At 47.2% G+C, this 22,250-nt stretch overlaps 1 protein-coding gene across 1 annotated transcript in view; it reads left to right on the top strand.

Moving 5' to 3' along the window:
• The window catches only part of DMTN (dematin actin binding protein), a 434,932-nt gene that overhangs the window by 274,910 nt on the left and 137,772 nt on the right, over window positions 1–22,250 (top strand). The window contains exon 3 of the mRNA XM_086943677.1: window positions 2,240–2,295. Within this exon, the coding sequence (XP_086799803.1) occupies window positions 2,278–2,295 (18 nt within the window). The 5' untranslated portion in view covers window positions 2,240–2,277. The remainder of the gene's footprint in view (window positions 1–2,239; window positions 2,296–22,250) is intronic.

Below are 22,250 nucleotides of genomic sequence, written 5' to 3' on the forward strand. Positions count from 1 at the left end.
TTGACTTTTTTCAATTCCTCCTGCACCCTACATAGCCTTTCTTTAAGTGGATTTACTAGATTACTAATAACAGTAGATAGTTTATTCCAAAATGGTGCTGGTTGGTGAACCATATTCAACGCTTTTATAGCCCTTGAGGTTGTTGGTTCCGCGGTAGTATGCATCAATCCCTGTTCAAAATCAGTCATAGTAGAAGTCTGGCAAATGGGTACACTAATGCCTCTTGTTTGATCAATTTGGTCATTACCTAGGCCCACAGAATTGTTCACAAAAGTTGGGCTTTCGGCACACCAACTTGCTCCGACCCCCCCCATCTTGGCAAAGTGAGGTGACAGACACGTGCTGCTCTGTCAAGTCAATTTCCTTAGTTAGAGCTCCAACAGCCCGGGCCAGGTAGTTATCAATGGTGGTATTGCGCTTAGCTGTACTTAGTGGTTCCGTTGTTGTTGGCTTTGTGGTCCCCAACTTTATCCGGCCCATCTTCTTTGGCACATGTTACCCTATTCAGAGTCAACAAAATAACTACGGAGCATACTTACTCCACTCTGTGACTTTGTGCTAAACTGTTAACATCTGTAATTGACCACCACATTCAATAACGTCTCTCGAGATAGCAATCAAGGCAGCCACAAGTATTATGTTTTTTAACTCTCAAATTTTATGTTGTATTCGTGTCTGTAGTCCCGATAAGTTCCAACTTGGAGATGGAAACCAAAAGCTGATGGGGATGGCCCTGCCCTGGCTCTTCCTGTCGATGACGGGCACAGGACAGGCCCGCCCTTGGCCTGGGCTTTGCCCTGGCACGTCCCGCGCCGCAGGATAACTGGAGCGCTTTTGAGCGCGTTTGCAGCTCCTCCCCCTCCAGGGAGACTGATGACTTGTGGGGATTTGAGTCTCCTCTGTAGGCAATACCAGCGGCACAAGCAAGGACCTTCACAAGAAGAAAGCGTCCCCTTGTACTTTTACATATTCCAATTAAAGCAGTGATAATGTCACCTCAAACACTATGAGGATGTGTAAATGAGGAGTAAGTAGAGTGGAAAGTAGGGAGCAAGATAGAGCGAATGAAAAAGAGTTTTGTTGAGACAGTAGTCTCCAAATAAAAAATGAGTATAGTACTGGATGGAATAGGAGTGTGTTGTGGGTAGCGCTTAGGCATCTGAGGGACAGGTGGACAGGGATGGAACAGGAGAGAAATGGAAGAAGGAGTGGGTGTCTGAGAACATTGGGTACCCGGTTTCTGCATGCCTTGATTACCTGAGAGATGTGGGCCATGGGTTCCTTTGAGGTTCTCGGTTTGGGGGTCTCCATGGAAATCTATACCCAGCATCCTCTAGAGGTTGTGAGCCTGGTATATAATTAAATCAGAGGCGCAACTAGAGCCAAATTTCGGGGGGGGGGCTAAGAAAAAATTTCGGGGGGGCTGAACCTTTAATCAGTAGGCAGAGTGGAGCTGCAGGGGATCTTAGAAGGGGTGAAACAACAGCAAGGCCTCAGGGGCGTAACACAGGCCCCTGCAGCCCCCGCAGTGCAGGGGGGCCATCACCCTCCAGAGGGCCCCGTCAGCACCGCACTTCTGCTGGGGAGCTTTAGATTGAGTCCGGAGGGGGGCCCTTCACTTACCCTGCAGGGGGGCCCCCTCAAGGTTCGTTACGCCACTGCAAGGCCTAATTAACATTCAAATGGTCGTTTAAAGACCTGTGAAATGTTCAGGTGCGGCTCTGTGTGTGCCCGGGATCTGTCTCATCCCGGCTGCCACACACGACGGGGGGGGGGGGGGGGGGGGGGGGGCTGAAGCCTGGTGAGTCCAATGGGTGTTGCGCGCCTGAATTAGATGGATGTAAGGCTACGGTCTCGTAGAGGACCAGTGCCAGGGTCATCTAGTCACTGGGGACATAAGGATACAATGGGGTGCATGGGGGTGGTGTGTCTTTGGCACTCTAGGAGTTCAGTGATCGGATTCTATAGGGGTCAGGGTCTGTGGTTCGCTAGTGGCTTCAGGCTTGGCATCCTTTGTGTTTCTGAGCCTGTGAACCACTAGGAGCCCCTAGCCCTGGTCCTCTGGCATGGTGGGCTGAGGTCTTCTGGTGGCATGAATGTGCAAGTGTCCCCACTCTGACCTGCTATTCGTTAGTGAGATGAGCCCTTGGTCTTTCATTTTCTAAAGTAAAACATAGCCGGACCCATGGAGCTAAGTGTATGACATGAGCTGACCCTCTCATTCACTCTCACATTTCAGAATCTGGCGAACGACCGTGGCCTGGACAGAAGAACTGAATGGAAAAGCTACATAAGGTGAGCTTTGAAAAGTCCCATGTCATTTCCAATGCTTGCTTTCTATTGGAGTGTGAACAGTGCTTAATTTGAGCCGGTGGTTTCTGGTGCTCGACACTGGCACTTAATTGTCTACACCGTTGCTTGTGACAGTCTGCCAGAAGGGGGTGTTGTCTGGCTAATTTAGAGATGACCACAACAACAGTTCGTTATTAATTTAACATACAATTAAAATTACTACTACCTACCACCCAAGCCATTCTTATAGCTGTGTAGGCCTGAAATAGTCCTAATTGTTACACGCGTAGGATTGTGATGGTTAGTAGTTGTGTTGTTACTATCATCGGCAGCATGGCAGGCGCAATGTGTACTGCAAGCTGCAGTGGCCTCCTGACGAAAGCTTAATGTTTTACAAATCAAGCACTCAGTTACAGAGTTCCATCTCAAGTGTCTAGAAGCCAAAGGGAAGACCTAAACGCCTCAAATTTAAGCCTCATGCCCTCCCACACCATGGCATATGTTCCTTGCTTCAGAAAACAAAGTGCAAGATCACACAGTTGTGATGCGTTGATTTGTACCACAATTATTGCTCCTACAGAAGCGGGCTGGCACCCAAGTTTGAGTCGCTCTTTGGTGTGTATTTTGCTGTCAATGAGGTCCCTGCTTCTAAAGTTGAGCTCTTACTACTAAAGGTCTAAGTTCTCAGCACCTCTCTTTTCTAAAACTTCACTCTTCTTCTGCCTCCCTCCCCCTATAGTATTATATTTATAGCATTGTAGTTTCTATAGCACTTACTACTACTGATGGAGCATTGAAGCTCGTTACAGTGAGTAGCACGTGACTCTGGAACCAAGGTTAGTGCTTAACCCAGTGGGTATTGGACGTTGCTCATCTCCTTTCCTTGGTCCCAGAACTAAATGTTTCTCCTCTCTCACATCCTCTTTCTAAACTCTTTTCCAATCGACCACCCTCTCGTGTACTTTTCTTTTCACTTCTCCCCCTCTCCTCCTCTTCCATGCATTTTTATCCTCTCCCCAAAGCATCCTGTTACCTAGGTTTCTCCTCTCTCCACCCTCCTTCCAAGAGTATCACAAGGATGCCCTGGCAGAAACAAGGAAATGTCTCCTGTGCAGTTGAGGTGCAGTTGAGGTGCAGTTGAGGTAGTAAAATACACCAAATATATGAGTGCAGCGGGCTCCTGTGCGACTGCACCTGCTGCACCAGTGGTATCTAAGCCCCTGCCTCCTTCTCCCCTAAAATGTTTCCTACCCACAATTCCCTTTTTATCACTAAACTGTTCTTCTCTTCCCTACCCCACTGTGGTAAACGTTTCATTTCTTACAAACTCTCCTAAAGAAACATATTCAATTTGCCTCTTCCCGCATCTCTTCTTGTACATTTCTTCACTGAATATTTGCCACCCACCCACGCAGCGGCTCTCCGTTCTCCCTCTCTTTGATAAACCTCTCCTCCTGAACTTCCCTCCGTCTTTGGTTCACATGCCATATTATTTAACTACTCTCTTCTCGCCCCCTTTAGTAATTTACCCCCCCCCCCCCCCTCTCACTACGCCCTGTAACTAAGACTTTCTCCCTGTCCCTGTGGAGGGCTGGAAGCTAGGCCCCTGCGCTCGGGATGGTCTCTGCTCTTCTCACGAGGGGAAATGACCCGGTGGACTTCTAGTGAATTCCTCCTGAGCAGTGAAGAGGCCTCCAGTGCACCCGCACAAAGGGCCTCTCTAAACCCTGGCTAGAGAGGGGCCTGAATCACAAACATGGGACCCTCCACATCAACCCAAACCACAGCTAACTCATAAAGGAGCATAAAGGCAAACATTTCGAGGAGATCTGGTCCGGTGCCTAAACTTAATGCAATGAAAATTGGAAATCCGAGTTACAATCCTGTGACGTCTATTTCCACCAAATGGTTATCTGACTGGGTCTCATTTCTTCGCTCTGTCAAATTAGAGTACAACTAGAAACGGGTGCACCCCGTCAATTAAATGTACTTCTTTAGTCTACAGTGTTGTCAAGAGTAGGGGTTCTCTGTTTAAACACTCATGGCTATGCTTCACAAAAAAGTTGACCAGCGGCGGCTGATAACTTTTGTAGTGGTGCCGGAAAAAGTTAAATACTTACATAACTATAAGCAGAATGTACTTCTGCAACTTTATTTTTTTCTGCAGCATATAACTAAAGTTACTTGCTAGTCTTAATTCTTACCTTGATCGACGTCCAGATGCTGCTATGCTCCCCAATTGGAAAGTAAGGAACAGAACTCTTTTGCATGTATCCCAATTTACACACTTTCCTTGTGCTCACACAATTTTGCTTTTCATCAAACACTCCCTCTCATGTTCCTACGTCCTCTCCTGCTCACAGATGTCATGGTTGCACACTTGCTCTCAAGCTCTAACCCTTCCTCTCAAGCAGGGCCGGACTAGTTACTATAATACCCTCACACCAATCCGCAACACTTCATGGGATGAAGGGATCCATCTGCATCCTAGACTACATGAATTATTTGAAAGTAAGAGAGAAATCACTCAAAGCCCAATGGGATGCCAGTCTGCAGTAATTCCACCTGCCAGATGGAAACACTTTAAGGCCCAGCAAAACCCTGGTCTTTTTTAAACAAGTTTCAAACATCAATGTAGTCCCTATACATCCAAAACAACTGCAAGCCCTACCATTGGTAGAAGAGTGTTATACAACCAGCAAGTAACATTACTTTGCCCATTGTGTTCTACTTCCTGGAAAATAAGTTGCTTTAGAAGTTTTTACTGCTTCTGGGAGCAAGTACGGACCACTAAACAGTTTCCGAGGTGATCTTGTAAATGTTCCTTACATTATGTAGGTCTGAGTTCTCAGACGTATGAGGTTACACCATAGGACTCAACAGCTTCCTTGATCATCAAGGCAAGCAATGGGTGAGCAGTCAAGACTTGAGTTCTATATGAGGTTGTTAGATGGTTGGTACCAGGTACAGTTTCATAGTTATATCACCAATGTGCATCAATATGACTGCCCAGAGCTAGTTGTCTTAGGAAGGTAATATTAAACGTAATGTAAAACCAAATGATGATAAAATAAACACTAGGCACACAGAAGAAAGGCAGAATGATCAAAAAGTATGTGTTCCTAGGTTAAAACAAAAATTGGAAAGGTGAAACCTGGAGGCCAATCTATAATGGGCAACAGTGGGGGCCTGTGAAATCATTGGGTGGCTAATATTAAGTCAATAGTAAAATGTCAGTCCATGGCACTTCAGAACCATAACCCACTCTTTGTCATTTGTGCTGAAGTCTTCTCTTAATCTTACTCCATGAAGGGGAAGATACATTGTCAGGGAACATCTCTGCTTGGTGGTTTGGAAAGATCTTGACCATTGATTTTGTGAGCTGCTCATTTCCCCATTGTATTAAATGAAGAACCTTGCAGTTGATGCTAGAAGCTGACGTGCACTTCTGGTGTACATGGTCTCACCGTATACCAACCTCTACCTGGTTCCAAGATCAGCAGTTTGGACACTGCAAGCCCTGTGGAATCCGCTCTTGATGGGGGTTACTCTTGGTGCAAGAGGGTGTGGATCCAATCTTTAGAGCTGAAGATGCACATTCTAAACCATGTGTCTGGTGCCAACCCCTTAAATATGCCCTTCACGCAGTGCTTGTATTTGCAGTGCCCGTCTGGTGTCCTCACACTCAGTGCACCCTCCACAAAATGTAGTCCTTCCCAGTGTCCGGTTGCTTCCCAAGCACTGCACACTCCACACAGGGCAGGTCTTCCCAGTGCTAGGGGCCATCCTACCCTCTACACCCTTCACACAATGCAGTCCTTCCCAGTGCTTCGTTCCTTCCTGTATTGTTCTGCTGGACACGTTCTAGTGTTACAGGAATGTGCTCTATAAACACTCTACACCCACCCATCACAAGCGTTACCGGTCAGCGGACCCTGCTAATAAAAGGGGCTAGGTGCACGTGCTCTGGGCCAGTTCCAGTAACCCTAATTCTGTGCCTGTGTGTGTTATTTGCAATTATGTGGGCCTAGAGCCCACCACTTAACACTTCCCAATCACTACATTCGCCACTCATTGTGGCCTTCCCAGTGTAAGGTGATACCCGCACGCTCCACACGCCACAGAGCATAGCCATTCCCCGTGTTAGGAGCCATCCCACCGTCTGCACCCTTCACACATGGCAAGTTCTCCCTGGCCGCACCCATTGGAGGTATTGAGTCTTTTTCCTTCTCTGCTGCTTCTGTTGGCAGAACATGCTCATTTCTATTCAGTATTCTTTCGACTCTTTGTTTTTAGATATAATATTACACTTGGGTAGGCGAGCAGCATAGATGTTCGTCCTTTCTTTGTGACCTAGAATGAACCCTGGAGCAAGGACATTCTCTTTTTCGTTGCACCTAGAGCTTTCCCACTTGATAGAGCCTAATCTTCAAATCACCCTCTGTTCAGAGCTCTGGTTTTTGCAAACCAGCTCCTGGGAGCAGCATTAGCTCCAGGATGCAGAACCACTGTTCGAGGAGCCTTCCTAAAGATTTGTTCATTTGATGGATGGAATCAAGTGGTGCTCAACTTTTGCAAAGACATTCTTCTACCTTAGTGTATTTATGGTGCTATTCCATTAATTTTGCTTCGTTTGATTGTTTTATCATTGTGTTGTCAATTATGTCAATGTTTGTGTGAGGCGTTGATGCACTGATCTGTCAAGAAAAGTGTCTCCCCAGAGCACTCAGTGTCAAAACAATTTCAATAAAGTTCAAATAAAGGTGCAATGCGTGTAGATCAGTTTCAAAGTTGTTCTTTACTTGTGCATTTTTTTGTGATTCTTGTCATTATTTACAAGTATTTTAACTCATTGGCCCAATGCATTTCGGGCGGAGCCCTTCCTCGGGGGCCCTGTACAATCCTGTTCAGGCGAGTCTAGTAGTCGCGCTGTGATAGGAAAAATATCGAGTGAAATAATCGCGAAGGTCCGTGGTGGAGTCCGGTGTAAATGTTCGCGTTCCGACTTGTTTCCGCGTTCCTGTGTTGCCATCAGTTATGCTAATGAGTTCTCACTCTTAAAAATGATCAAAACTTGAAAGCACTGCTAATCCCTAGCATAATCTCAACCACTTTTTATTACCACTTTTGTACGCTGAAAGAAAAGTGGGGCAGCCCAAAATTGTTGTTAGCAGCCCGACACTGGCATGGCAGAATACAACAGCTGCCTAATTTTAATTCCAATTCATACATCTTTTTTCCACCGCCCTACTCGTTGTGTCTCTTTCTCACTCTTGTTGGTTCCTTTTCATCCCTTCCCTCTCCCTTTGTCGGTGTTTTCCTATTTTTCTTTCCCTTCTTGTTTTCCTGTTGTTCTTTTCCTTGTTCTTCTTCTTCCCTTTTATCCCTTTTACTCAGTCTTGCCTAAGTCAAAATGTTATGATAAAAAAGTCCTAGTCCCAAAAAAATGGCTATCAATACCCATTACCTACAACCACTGGCAACAAATTAAGCATTCACCGCTTCATAGTTTAGCATCGCCTCTCCCTGCGGCCCTGATCTCGGCTCAGCTGGCAGTTGATATAATTGATACACTGCAAGCTGGGCCTCACCCTCTCCGCCCCTCCCGTGTAACATTCTTGAAGTATTTCAGCAGAAAATGTGAATAGAAAATAATGAAAATAAAAGCAAAATAAATCATGTGGCCAGTCATGGAATGGGAATTGTTTTCTCTCTCACTCTCTCTCTCTCTCTCTCTCTCTCTCTCTCTCTCTCTTTAGTATTTTCTTTTTATTTTATTTTGTTTTCTCAATCTCTCTCTCTCCCTCTCCAGCATTTTCCTGCCTCTCTAATGTAACCAAAATGCTCAGTCAGACCCATCCGCAGTTTCACGGATACACTCTGGCGAATAAGGAAATCTTCATCAGGCAGTATTTCAAAAGGGGAAAGTCCAGCCCTGGCTGATTGCTGCTCCACCGGCCCTGGGAGCCGGGGTGGTAGCAGGGGGTGGAGGGGAGCAGGGGCGCTTGTGAGGAGCACTACTCTCGCTTTTGTTACAAGAGGTTGATCACTGCTGCAAAACCGACCCCAGTAACAAAACTGGCCCCAACGTGTACAAAACCGGCCTCCACCCCACCAGGGAAACACCCAGTGCCCACCATGGCTGGTCCGGCCCTGGTTCCAAAGTAGGTAGCAAAAGACTCAGAACCATCGGGCCTTGGCCTAGCATTCTGATTTAATTTTTTTTCACTGTATAAACTTTTCTCCAGATCCTTATTCACCACCTTTACTGAGACTACATGGATTGGAAGACCTATGGATGAAACGACTTGGTTGCCTGCTGGCACAGGACACTGGATACTTTATTGGCAAAGGGTAGCCAAAACTGTATTAATGCCCTGGTGGGAGATTTGATTAAGCAAGCAAGGTTTACTCAAAGGACATGGTGTTAATGTGAGTGTTCAGATGCAATATAACACACAACAGAATAACTTTCTATATTTTTTACATTAAGTATACCCAGAATGGGTCTGTTGGGGAGGGTCTAGTACAGCTGTAGGTTCCACAATATTTGTATCTTCAGAGTTTGCTTACGCTGGGGATGGAATTTCACAAAACTTCATGACAATACTTCTAGGGGGTACCTTTACAATGAACGGTTCCCTCAACAACAGGAATGTTTGTGAGGTGAAATAACTAAGTAACTTAAAGGATGCTATCCAGCTCGTAAAGTAGAAAGGGGTAAGGTTGTAAGGCACCTACAAATAGAAAAAAAGAATGACATTTGATTCTATCACAACCAGAGATGGAACAATTTAAAATGACCAACTTAAGTTACCATGCTCAGTAAAGATCTATATCCACATAGACATATGTCTTAGAGTAGTGAGATGTCTTTAATATGTTATGCAGATCTGTAGAGCTCACTATGACCCAAGAGGGTATCCTGGCGCTCACCAGGTGTGAGTGTAGGCACTTAGGGCCTAGTGGGACTACTCAAAAAGCCAGCTTCTTGCGGAATTCCAAAAGTTAGGAGAAAGCTCTTATGTGTAGTGGAAGGTCGTCCCATGCTTTAAGAGTGATGTAGAAAACTGGACCGCTAGATCAGATTTTCCATATGCGTCGGATTTATGCAAGTAGGATTCCGGATGAGCAGAGGTACCTGAAATGTATGTGAAAGCAGATCTGTTGGTGAGGTATGCTGGGCCAGTGATATGAAAGTGCCTTGAAATTGTGAGTGAGGAGTTTGAAATGTGCCAATTTGTGAATGGGGAGTTAGTGGAGCTCCTTCAGGTGTGGTGTGATGTGTGTGTTGTGTGGTGGGGCGAGAGTGATTCTGGCCACTGAGTTCTGAATGGTCTGCAGCCTTCTGGGGAGTTTTTTGTTGATCCTGGCATAGCGAGTGTTCCCATAGTCCAGCTTGCTTGTGACCAGGGCATGCGTGACTGTATTGCGGGTGCTGCTTGGGAGCCATTTAAAAGTCTTGTTTAGCATTTTTAGGGTTTGGATGCATGAAGCGGTGATAGCATTAACTTGGGCGGTCATCTAGAGTTTGCTGCCTAAGATGATACCAAGGTTTTTTATGTGGGTGGTGAGGGTGGGTGACAGTTCTGTCCTGTTGGCAACCAGGTGGAGTCCCACAGTGATGTGCTCTTCTTTGCGATGTTGATTTTGATCTTGTCGGTGTTCAGCTCTATGTAATATAAAATAAGTATTTAGAAAGATAGAGCAGTGACGCTGACAAACAACTATGAAAACCAGAAGTGCCTATTCTTACAGCTGCAGAAGAGATACTGCCTTAATTAATTTTAAAATGCAAAAGTGTAAGGTCTAAGGCAGAGCTTAATATACCCTACACTTTCTTTCTATTAACTCTCTCTCTTCCAGGATCTTTTCACACCCTGCTTTGTTCCTTTGTCACAGTTTGCCTGTCTTTCTTATTTCCCTTCTTTCTCCCTTTTCAACCTTTTTACTATCTTGCTGTGGGTCAAAGTCTTATGATGAAAAATAAATGCTGGTCCCCAACAATGAGTGCCGGTGTCCCCGTGCAACCACCGCCACAAATTAATCACTGGTGTAAATGATTAAGATCCATTGTACTGTATTGAATGTGCCCGTGATGATGCTCTGAGAGTCGGACCCCTTTGACCAATGTTGTTTATGTCTGAAGTAACAAACAACAAGCAGCTGCCACATATCATTAGATGGGCTGCTGTTACTGCATGCAACAAGCACAGAAGCACTCAAGTTTTTTGTCAATCATTACTCTGTTTACAGCCAGCTAGCCAATGCAGGATAGAGGGATAGAAAGGTGTAGGACAGGCTCCTCCAACCAGTAGCACCTGAGCTACTGGTATCTCTCCAGCTAACAGTAAGTAGTTTTCCTGTGTGTAGCCATGCCTACCAAATTAGAAGCTTTTGCATGGTTGAATGATTATGAGTTTAACAAAATTAGGTGTATTTAAGATGAAAATGTGTTTTTTTCAGAACTCACTCGCAATGTTTGGAGAAAAATGGGCACTTTTCCAAAATATATTAAAGCTGATATTTGAGTGATAAATCATGTGGCATTGGAGAGACTTACAACTAACTTTATTACCTTGGTGCCAGAGCGTTGCAGCCATAGCAGTTATGTAGTACTCGCGTAGCGATATTAGAAACTGACAAAGCCTTTTTTTTCATTACTGCTGGCAACCTTGCCGGACGCACCAAAATTATCACAGTTTGTGATCTTGTCTATGGTGGCAGTAATGTAATCTTGTCTGACACAGCCACTATTACAACACTTATAATGTTAGTAGCCCAGTATAATTTTCATTAAACATAAGGTGCTCTTTTTAATAAAAAAAAGTCTAGCACAACAGTCTCTGTATGCCTATTAGGGTTTACAAGCATCCTACAATATATTGTTGGTATTCTGGTACTTTGGGCCTAGAGTCCTTTAAATTGAGAAAGAGTAACGTTTAGGGATTTAGATGCCGTTTCCCCTTTTATTAATCTTCGACCATACAATAAAAACAAAGTGATCATATTGCCCTTAAGGAAAAATGCAATGCGTCAACAATGAACCATAAACAAAACACTACACATATCAAAGATGCAAACAATAAAATATCAGAACATTTACAATACCAGTGTTTTTTACCCACAAATCTTACTGTCCACGATATTATGTTAAATACTAAAGGCAAATAAGAAGTTTGTTTCATTTTTTCATTTGGTCCCTGAACATTCCAGAAATTAATCCCAGATCTCTTCAAAGGCATTTGCCCTCCCACCTTTATGGTAATACATTCTTCCCAAACCTGCTAGATATAGCATTTCCTAAATTCATATTTCCATTCATATTTATGATTTAATCTTTGAGTTCCCCAGAATGCACAATTAGCCTACCACCAATGTAAAAGGGTGCAAAGACAACCAGTGACCAAAGACCCTTTAGTGTTGCCCGGCGGTGTCGCCTCTATGACCCACCAATATTAATCAATGAAGAAGCAGGCGCTGGAGACTGAAAGGCAGGAAACGAGGGTTTATTCTCTCCGGAGGAGAACACATCAATTCGGACAGCAAGTATCGTCACGAGGTGCTCTAACCGCATCTCTGAGGCCTGGCCTCTTATACACAGGTTTATGATCTTTATTGTACGTAACACATTCTTGCAACACTTTGATATGTGAAAGAACATCCTCGGAATCTCCCCTTCAGGCCCGTTCCCACATACATTTACAGTTGAATTCCCCACCCCGGTCACAACAGGTGATGATTATCGCGCAGCTAGACATTCCGCCGATTCACGGAATGTGTGGAGTTAGAACGGATCTCATAGAGTGGGGGGCTTTGATCGGCTCGAGGGTCTTTTGATGGGGAGGGGAGGCTTCCTACTGTACGGGGTAATAAACAGTATCCGCAGGGCCAGGTGGTGGCTTGGGAACAAGGAAGACAGACGGACACACAGGAAAAGGGGGTTTGCATCAAAGGGCCTGAGACCATGAAAGGAATGAAGGGAGGTGTCGCGCTGGGAACAGGATGGGGTTCTGAGGCCGATCTGCGCTGAAGAGGGGTTTATGACCCAAGGCATGTGAGAGCGAGGGGGTTGTCAGTGTGCGGGGGATGCCTGTGAGGTTAGGAGAGAGAGAGAGAGAGAGAGAGAGAGACGCGCTGGCTATCAGCGAGGGGCAGAAAGGTCATGGTGCTTAAAATGGCTGCCGCCTACGCGCACGAATGAGCTTGAAAGGGGCAAGATGGCGCCGATAATGTTGACGTTTGCAGTCTAATCTTTAACAGTCCTCCCTTTTCAACATATCTTAGCCAACTTGCTTACTCAATGTCAATCTTCATCAAATTCCTAACCTCGGCATCATATAATGCTCTCATACGTTCGTTTCCAAAGTCCACAGTCTTAGGGCAAATACAATTCACGCATAATGTACACAGAAGTGGCAGACATTGAATTCCTAAGCATAAACCGCATATTACAACTACAGGATAATGGTGAGTAGTCTCCAGCCCCAGTTCTTAACGGTGTTCCAGAACCAACCACCAAGCGACCATTCTTCTTGTTCTTGGTGGACTTCTGAAGAGAGTCTATGAAGATGTTCTATGGCTTTGTACACTGAGGGTGAGTTGTCCGGTATGTACGTACAGCAGCTGGACCCAATAATGCGGCATGCTCCACCACGGTCCGCAAGAACCACATCTAGGACAAGGCGGTTCTGGAGGGCCACCAAGCGGACCGCCTGAAGTTCGGCGGTGTTGTTAGCAAAGATACCAGCCGTGATGTTCATTGTTGTTTCAACTGCTTGAGTCAGATGTCGGATGGCACGGCTGTTTGCCATCGGGCCCCAGAGGGAGACAAGTCCCTTCATAGCATCGAGGAACTGCGCTCCTGTTGAGTCTGCTTGTTCGATGTCCTTGGCTCGTTTTTGTCTGTGATGATTTGCTGGTGCCACATAAGTCGGAGGAAGGATGAAGGAAATGAAACAAGTGCCCCCCCAGCCTTTGGGGAGCCAGGTGTAAGCCTTCGTGCCGCAGACGAAATACATGTTTGGGGATGCCACAAAGGAAGGTGGGTCGGTGGAGTCCAGAGTTCTGGTAAACCGGCAAGCACTGTGGCCTACCAGCTGAGTCCCAAGCCCTTCTATGCACATGTGGCCTGTGACGTTGATGACTGACAAGGCCACAGTCAGAGTGGCAGCCGTTCGTTTTCGCAGGTAGGAGAAGGTGGTTCTGGTTGGATTATTGAACACCTGCATTTCAATTTGCTCTTTAGCAGGAATGTCCAAGTGGATTGTGTTGTTGGTGGTCTGTGGGCAGAAGTGTGTCTTTGTTCTGTTCCGCCAGACCCCGTGGTAGAAATGCGTTACGGTTTTGCTGGAGGTGGCATTGTCCTTAAAGCTTTCTTGCAGAAGGATCAGCCAAGCAAGACAGGAGCCGTGAACTGAGAAAGGTGAAGGGATGAATGGTATCGAGTGTCCAGTGGCGTGGGGTAGCAACCCACAGATCCAACAGTTAGTTGCATTGGTGGCAAGGTTGTGCTGGTGAAGTAGTTGTACGAAAGAGTTATTCCAAAATTCCTTTCGCCTCTCTCTGAGTTGGGGAGAGAGCGAAATCAAATAATGTTCCTTCATGGTGGTAGGCTGAGCAGTAGTCAGGAATGTTTCGTGAGCAGGTGTGTTTTCTTCCACAATCCAGAGTGTGGTCATGAGGAGAAAGCAGAAAAGGATTGTGATGAAGAGTGCAATTGTCTTTGAGCTGTGGAGTCTGTCTGCTCTTGGGTTTCTGTAGTGGGTATTTCCTGTTGCTTCCATCATCTTCTTATCTGGCGCTTCCATCATCTTCTTATTTGGCGCTTCCATCATCTTCAAGGTGCTCGGTGATGGGCAGAACCACAGACTTCGTTTAGCTTCTTTCCCGGTAAACTTTGGTTGTGTGTAGGTCACCGTTCTGAGATTCAACTTAGTCCGTGGCCTACTTAGCCGAAGCTCCCTCCTTTCGGCGCAGGAAATGCCCTTCTCTGGATGGCACAGTGGGATCAGAGAATTTTGAAAGTTCAAGTGCTTCGGTATCAGGATAGCAGGCTAGTGGCGGTCGGTCCTTGTTCAGGAGCTCTTCTTGGTTGTCGATATGTTCTGTCGTGGCCAGGGTCGAGGAGATCTTCTTACAGTGGTGTGCATGCACCCAGTTGCGTTTTCCCTCCACTCGAAGTGCTGTTCGGGTGGTGATGAGGACTTGCCAGGGGCCCGTCCACCGGGGTTCCAGACTCTTGGCACGCTGGAAGTTCCGGATCAGAACGAACTCCCCAGGTTGGATGGTGTGTCCGGGACCCCTGGAAGCGTCAGGGATGGCATGCAGCACCTGTTGATGGATAACAGACAGTGTTTTAGTCAAATGGCATAAGTAATCAGACATTAGGACGTCCGGGACGTCATGAATGGAAGTTGGTTTCGGTGCAGACCAAACATTCATAGGCCGGCCGAATATAACCTCGTATGGTGTCAAGTGGTGTTTGGTAGGGGTGGAACGCATTGAGAGCAAGGCCAGTGGGAGTGCGTCGGCCATTTCAGTCCTGTGGTAGCCACTATTTTGGCCAATTTAAGTTTCAGTGTGGCATTATGTCGTTCAACTAGTCCAGCAGATTGGGGGTGGAAGACTGCGTGGAACTTTTGTTTTACACCCAACCCCTTCAAGATGAGTTGGATAACTTCGGCTACGAAGTGGGGGCCGTTGTCGCTCCATAAAATTCGACAAAGGCCGTAACGGGGGAAAAACTCCTTTAACAGTACTTTTGCAGTGGCCGTAGCAGTGTTGTCACGGGTTGGGTATGCTTCCACCCATTTGCTAAATGCGCATACCACAACAAGTACGTATTTCAGGCCTTGGCATCTGTCTAGTTGAATATAGTCCATCTGCAGGACTTCAAACGGGTGATTTAGGACCCCAAACCCTCCCCGGGGTACTGCAGTTCCTTTCCCGGGGTTGTGTTGCAGGCATATCATGCATTGTTGGACCAGACGTTTGGCGGAGTCTGAGATTTTATCATTGTGCCAAACTCTGGAGACAAGTTCAATCATGGGGGCTGACCCTATGTGAGCAGGGGAGTGTGCCATAGTCAGTATGGGAATCAGGTACGAGTCAGGTAGCAGCCATTTGTTTGCGTCTTTTGTCCGCCAGCAGCCTTCGTCATCTTTTAATCCCACCCGTGTCCATTCAGTGAGTTCGTTTTGTGTGCTAGCCATTTGAATGTCTCTAATAGTATCCCTAGCGTCAGTCCATTTTTCTGCTTGTGACCTGGTCACGTACATATGTGTTGTCGTCCTACTCTCAGCTGTCGTTCGGGCAGTGATGTCAGCTAGTGCATTTCCCTGTCCTATAATATCTGTCACCTTTTTGTGCGCCTGGCACTTGATGACTGCAAGCCTTTTGGGGAGAAGGACGGCTTCGATCAAGGCGGAGACTAGATCCCCGTGCAAAATGGGGGTGCCGTGTGAGGTCAAGAATCCCCTCTCCCTCCAAAGGAGCCCAAAATGGTGAACCACCCCAAAGGCATACTGGCTGTCGGTGTAAATGTTCGCTGTGGTTCCTGCTGCTAGAATGCAGGCTCGTGTTAGGGCAATCAGTTCCGCTGCCTGGGCAGATCGTTGCGTGATGCGGGCTGTCTCGACTACAGTTCGAGCCGTGGTGACTGCATAGGCAGCTGAAGTGGTGCCATCGGGGAGTTTGATGCAAGAACCGTCCACCCACAGCTCTCCGTCAGGGTCGGGAAAGGCCGTGTCTCTGAGGTCAACCCTACTTCTAGTCTGTTCGTCCGTAAGAGTCACGCAGTCATGTACAGGGTGCACATTGGGATCGTTCTCTGGTAAGGGTAACAGAGTTGCCGGGTTCAGTGTGGTGCATCTTTTCAGGGTGATATGGGGTGCGAGCAAAGTCAGTTCGTATCCAGTCAGTCGTGCACTCGTCAGGTGTTGCGTCTTGGTTTGGTTTAGGAGGGTGTCAACTGCATGGGGTACCAATACTGTGAGGGAATTCGAGAGCACGATCCCCTCACTCTATCGGATAGAGATCGCAGCAGCAGCTACAGCTCGAAGGCAGGCAGGCAGGGCTCTGGCTACAGGGTCAAGAGTGGCAGAGAAGTAAGCGCATGGTCGTTGCTTTGAGCCGATGGACTGGGTCAGGACAGATAAAGCACACCCCTCCCTTTCATGAGTGTAAAGGGAGAAGGGCTTTGTATAATCGGGGGTACCTAACACAGGGGCCGAACAGAGGGCATCTCGTAGTTGCGCGAAGGAGGTCTGACACTCAGAGGTCCAAGGGAGTGGGAAAGGGACGTCCTTAGCTAGCAGTGAAAGCAGTGGTTTTACTATGAGGCTAAAGTTGGGTAACCACTATCGGCAGAAGGAGGTGAGGCCTAGTAAGGAGCGAACCTGTTTCTGAGTCTTAGGGATAGGAGTTTCGAGAATGGTTTGGATCCGGTCAGGAGTCAGTTTCCTTCCGTCTTTGGACAAAAGGTGGCCTAGGTAAGTGACCTGGGGTTGGCAGAATTGCAACTTCTTCTTGGAGACCTTGTGGCCATTTTCTGCAAGGAAGTGCAGGAGTTGAATGGTGGCTGTGACAGCTAATGGAGTGGTGTCGGCTGCCAAAAGGATGTCATCGACATATTGCACTAACACCACTCCATCGGGTAACTGGACTTGATCCAGTTGTCTCTTGAGGGCCTGGCTGTAGATGCTAGGGCTTTCTGTGTAGCCCTGGGGTGCTCGGCAGAACCTATATGAGCGGGCCTTTAGGGTGAAGCCGAAGAGATATCGGCTGTCTGGGTGGATGGGGATGGAAAAGAATGCATTTTTGAGGTCAATGACAGTGAAGGTGGTGGCAGTGGAGGGAATCAAAGTCAGGATGGTGGTGATGTCCGAGACCACAGGGTACTGGGGTACCACCACTTTGTTGATCTCTCGAAGGTCAATGATAAAGCGATATGCTTTCTCATCTCCTTTTCCCTGCTTCTTGATGATGGGCAAGATTGGGCTGTTGCAAACGTTGCTAACCACTTCCTCTACCACTCCTGCGTCTATCAGTGACTGAATAATCTCTACCAATGCCTTCTCGCCCTCGGGCGATATCCGATATTGTGGAAGTTTTGGGAGTATTGCATCTGGTCGGACAGTAATGTGCACTGGGTCAATCATCATGCGCCCTACGTCCGAGTCCGTTTTGGCCCACAGATACGGAGGCAGTGTGTCAAGCAGGGAAGTGTCAGCGTTGGTGATGGAAAACATGTGTCTGGGAGGGCAATGTCTAAGCAGAACGGGATTGTCGTAAAGGAAAACTCGGACTCCGTCTTGGGAACATCTAATCGTCGCCCGGAAGTGTTTCAATAAGTCAAGTCCCATAATTGCGTCAGGGCTATTGGAGGAAAGCAAAAACGTGGTGTCAGTGGTGTTGCTTTCTAAGTCGAAGAGGATCGGGGCGGACAAAGGGTTAGTGGAGGGCGTTCCATCGAAACCTGTCGATGTTATCAGTGAGCCAGACAAGGGTGCCCTTGGAATCAGTCGTTTTGATAACGCGCTACGTGTTGCGCCAGTGTCTACCAGAAATGGAGACTTTGTACCCAGGACCTTAGCAGTGACGTAAGGGCCTTGCTGGTCAACATAGAGCTCGACTGGATCCCTCCCTTGCCCCGGGCAGTCCTATGCAAAGTCGTGGACGTCATCGTAGTCAGATTGCTGGCATTGGTTCTGTCTGGGTCGGTCAAATGTATTTGGTCTGCCTGATCTATCGTTAGTCGTGTCATTTGGGGGCCCTCGCTGTTGTCCCCTATTTCTCGGTCCGCTTGCTATGTCTCTGGGATCTTTATTTTTGATTATTTCCAACAGAACTGGGCACTGAGATTTCCAATGGCCCGTTCCTTTACAAAAAGCACACTGGTCCTCTCTAATGTCTGTACGTCTGACGTGGGGAGTGAAAGTGCGGTCCCTGGGAGGTGTCGTCTTAGGGACGTTCGTCTGATAGCTTCCCCGGTTTTGGTCTCGTCCTATAGTCACCCCTTGCAGTTGGGCAATCATCACCCTCTCTTTTAAGTCCTTCTTCTTTTTCTCTGTTGCCCTGTCGTTTTCATTTTTCTGATGTTCATAATATTGGGCCATCTGGAGGATAGCCGTAGGTTTGGAGGCCGCCCAACTACTCTCGCTGGCCTGCAGTTTCTGGGAGACCTCTGGTGTCAGACCCTTAACGTAATTCTGGACAAACAGATGGTGTCCGGTTGCAGTGGTCAAGTCCTGGCCGCTGTAATCGGAGAACACTGTTTCGAACCGGGAGAAGTAGTCTGATACATCCTCCTGAGGTTTCTGGCGGCAGGCCGTTACTATCGACCAGTCCACTTTCTTTTCTGGGATCAGGGTTTTTAATTTCTGTACGATTTTATCCGGGAGGTCTAAAATTGCTTTAAAAGGCTTTTGTCCGGGATCTCGTTGTCTATCTATGCCATCGAGTTGTGACCAGTTATGTCCAAACAGCTCAGAGTGGTCGACTTTCCGGATTTGCTTCCACACATCAGCTTGTAGACATAACCCGAAAAACAAGTCGATGTCAGCCAGGGTCATAATCGTTGATCCTAGGGCTGTACCCAACTCAGTATAGAAGGCAGTGGGGTTTTTACGTAGGTCAGGCAGAGATTTTCGGAATGTCAGAATCTCTTGCCGGTCCCATGGTTGGTAGACCCAATTGTACACTACCCTTCCTTTTGCATCTTTGTTGTTTGCGTCATCGTGAGTCCCTTCACCTCGTGGAGGAACCCAGTAAGGGGCAGCCTCTCGTATCGGCATCATGGCGTTAGATTGTTCAGTTTGTGGTTTGGTCACTACGGATGCCGTGGGTTCGATTGTCGGTTTCCGTTCAGTGAGGTGGCGGAAAACCTCAAGCGTACGCGTAAGGAGGTCCGTCACATCACTCTCACTCTCATCCCCGATATCGACCTTCCGGTACAGAGTCGTTAGGCTCTGGGGACCTTTGTCTCGATATCGGTCCTCGTATGCGTTCAAGACGTGGTAACACAGTTGTACAGTAAAGTGTCGTCTGTGACTCCCTGTATAAGAGTTGAACACATCCGTGATGGACTCTTCATCTTCCCTCTTCTCTACCAGTATCCTTGCTATCTTGTCAACCCCTGCTCGCTCATTTTTGCTTAGTCTGTGTGTTCTTGCAGAACCAACCCTTCGGGCCTCGGGGTCGCCTAACGTTGTCGTTTGCGTAGCATCTAATGCAAGGAGTTCGGCCGGCACAGAGGCCATGGGGGCCGAAGCTGTGGCGCTACTCTCGCTTGTACCTGGGGGTGGTGGGTGCTGTGCTAAGGGTTGGGAAGGGGCATATGGAGGGGGCATGTAGATGATCGGAGGACCTAGCAGCAGATCATCGTTGGCTCGTTGTTTCGAGGGTAATTCAGGGTAGAGTGTGGAGGGCGTTCTAACCGGACACTGGCTTGACGTTTCTATTTCTAGTTTCTGTTTGGCTTCCTCTCTTTCTTTTATCTCTTTTTCTAGTTTCTGAGCCGCTAGGTGGGCTGCTTTCCGCAGCTCCTTTCCCAACCTACTCTCAGTTCTCTTTTTACGTTGTTCAGTTTCTTTGCGCCACATGCCGAAGCTATCAAGCATAGTGGGCGTCGTCTTGTTTTTACCAAGGGCTGTTTCTAGTGCGTTTATTTTATCGTCATCAAAGGATCCTATCAGTGGCCACTGACTTTCTCGATCCTTTTTCGTATATTTATGCCACAGCTTGCTATAGGCTATAGCGATCAATCCATGCTTCATGAACATGTCCTTATTAGGGGTGCCTTCCAGCGGAGCCGGATGGTTCATCTCTAATAAGCGGTCGGGGCTAAACAGGCTACTAACCAGTGGGGAGAAGACAGGCATGATGGATCACAATGGGGATAATAGTCAGCACTACCTATCTTATCACTGCGTGCAAAGACTAGACAGAATATTTCTATTCTACGTTGTTTGCAGGCAGTGAATACCTCAAGAACCAATAGCGGGCAATCAGTGTTTGGTCAATAAATAAAAAATAAAAAATGGTCAATGGGGAGAATAAGTAGGCCCGCAAAGGTCCGCGTCACCTACCCTTTCACTATCTGCAAAGAGGGGACCTATTCTTTCCTGTTTGCAGACAGAGCATCTCCAGAAAACGATCCGTAACAGTTAATCAATGGGGAGGGGCAATTGATCAGTGGGGGAGAAAGATAGGTCCAACGGACGCGTACCTATCCTTCACTGTTTGTAAAGGGAGAGCCTGTTGTTTCTCCGTTTGCAGACAGCGAATCTCCAAATAAATTAACAAAAAGTAATACTAGTATTTTTCATCAATCATCAATCATTTCGCAATTTGTCGTGTTTACACGACCTTACCCGGACCGCATGGACAGTTTCTTGTCTTCCGAATCCAGCGCCCGATCGTCCTCTTCTCTTCGTACTCCTCGTGGCACTCCTGATGGTTCCCAGTCAGGACCGTAGATCACTCGAGAGAGGTCCGTTCGGAACCATTGAAGTTCGGATGATCGGCTGTCAGACGAGGGTCTATCGGACAGGGTACCTTCCAATCGTTGCAGTCGTTCACTCTGTCGTCAGGACCTCTCCCACTGGATCCACGAGTCGCTGATGGGCCCTACGTTGGGCGCCAATTGTAAAAGGGTGCAAAGACAACCAGTGACCAAAGACCCTTTAGTGTTGCCCGGCGGTGTCGCCTCTATGACCCACCAATATTAATCAATGAAGAAGCAGGCGCTGGAGACTGAAAGGCAGGAAACGAGGGTTTATTCTCTCCGGAGGAGAACACATCAATTCGGACAGCAAGTATCGTCACGAGGTGCTCTAACCGCATCTCTGAGGCCTGGCCTCTTATACACAGGTTTATGATCTTTATTGTACGTAACACATTCTTGCAACACTTTGATATGTGAGAGAACATCCTCGGAATCTCCCCTTCAGGCCCGTTCCCACATACATTTACAGTTGAATTCCCCACCCCGGTCACAACAGGTGATGATTATCGCGCAGCTGGACATTCCGCCGATTCACGGAATGTGTGGAGTTAGAACGGATCTCATAGAGTGGGGGGCTTTGATCGGCTCGAGGGTCTTTTGATGGGGAGGGGAGGCTTCCTACTGTACGGGGTAATAAACAGTATCCGCAGGGCCAGGTGGTGGCTTGGGAACAAGGAAGACAGACGGACACACAGGAAAAGGGGGTTTGCATCAAAGGGCCTGAGACCATGAAAGGAATGAAGGGAGGTGTCGCGCTGGGAACAGGATGGGATTCTGAGGCCGATCTGCGCTGAAGAGGGGTTTATGACCCAAGGCATGTGAGAGCGAGGGGGTTGTCAGTGTGCGGGGGATGCCTGCGAGGTTAGGAGAGAGAGAGAGAGAGAGAGAGAGAGACGCGCTGGCTATCAGCGAGGGGCAGAAAGGTCATGGTGCTTAAAATGGCTGCCGCCTACGCGCACGAATGAGCTTGAAAGGGGCAAGATGGCGCCGATAATGTTGACGTTTGCAGTCTAATCTTTAACACCAACCCTTCAGAAACCAGGATCTTTTGTAACCATCTCCATTGTGTTTAGAAGAACCTTTATTCAAAATCACAATTGTCTTACCCTATTGCAGGTGCTTGTTTATCCCCGTATTGGCCCAAAGGAAGATGCTATCCAAAAACTCACTGATTGTTCAACACTCAATAAAATACGCATAGCCTTGAACCATTCATTCATACTTCAAGCATGTACATCGTGTCATCAGTTATAACTTGGACATTTTATTTGGAGACCAGTAAAGTGTAATGAGTATATTTTTTGCTGTACCAGCAATAGCCCTAAATTTGGTCCAACTTTAGTCACATCTTTCAGTATCATAAAGATCGTCCAGTAAAAATGTTTGTCATCTATAGTACTGCAGAGCTCAGTCTCTAGTCTATATAATTATTGTAAATTGTTGGTGGAAC

The sequence above is a fragment of the Lissotriton vulgaris genome, chromosome 11 (genome assembly GCF_964263255.1).
Source record: "Lissotriton vulgaris chromosome 11, aLisVul1.2, whole genome shotgun sequence".
In the NCBI taxonomy this organism is placed as follows: Eukaryota; Metazoa; Chordata; class Amphibia; order Caudata; family Salamandridae; genus Lissotriton; species Lissotriton vulgaris.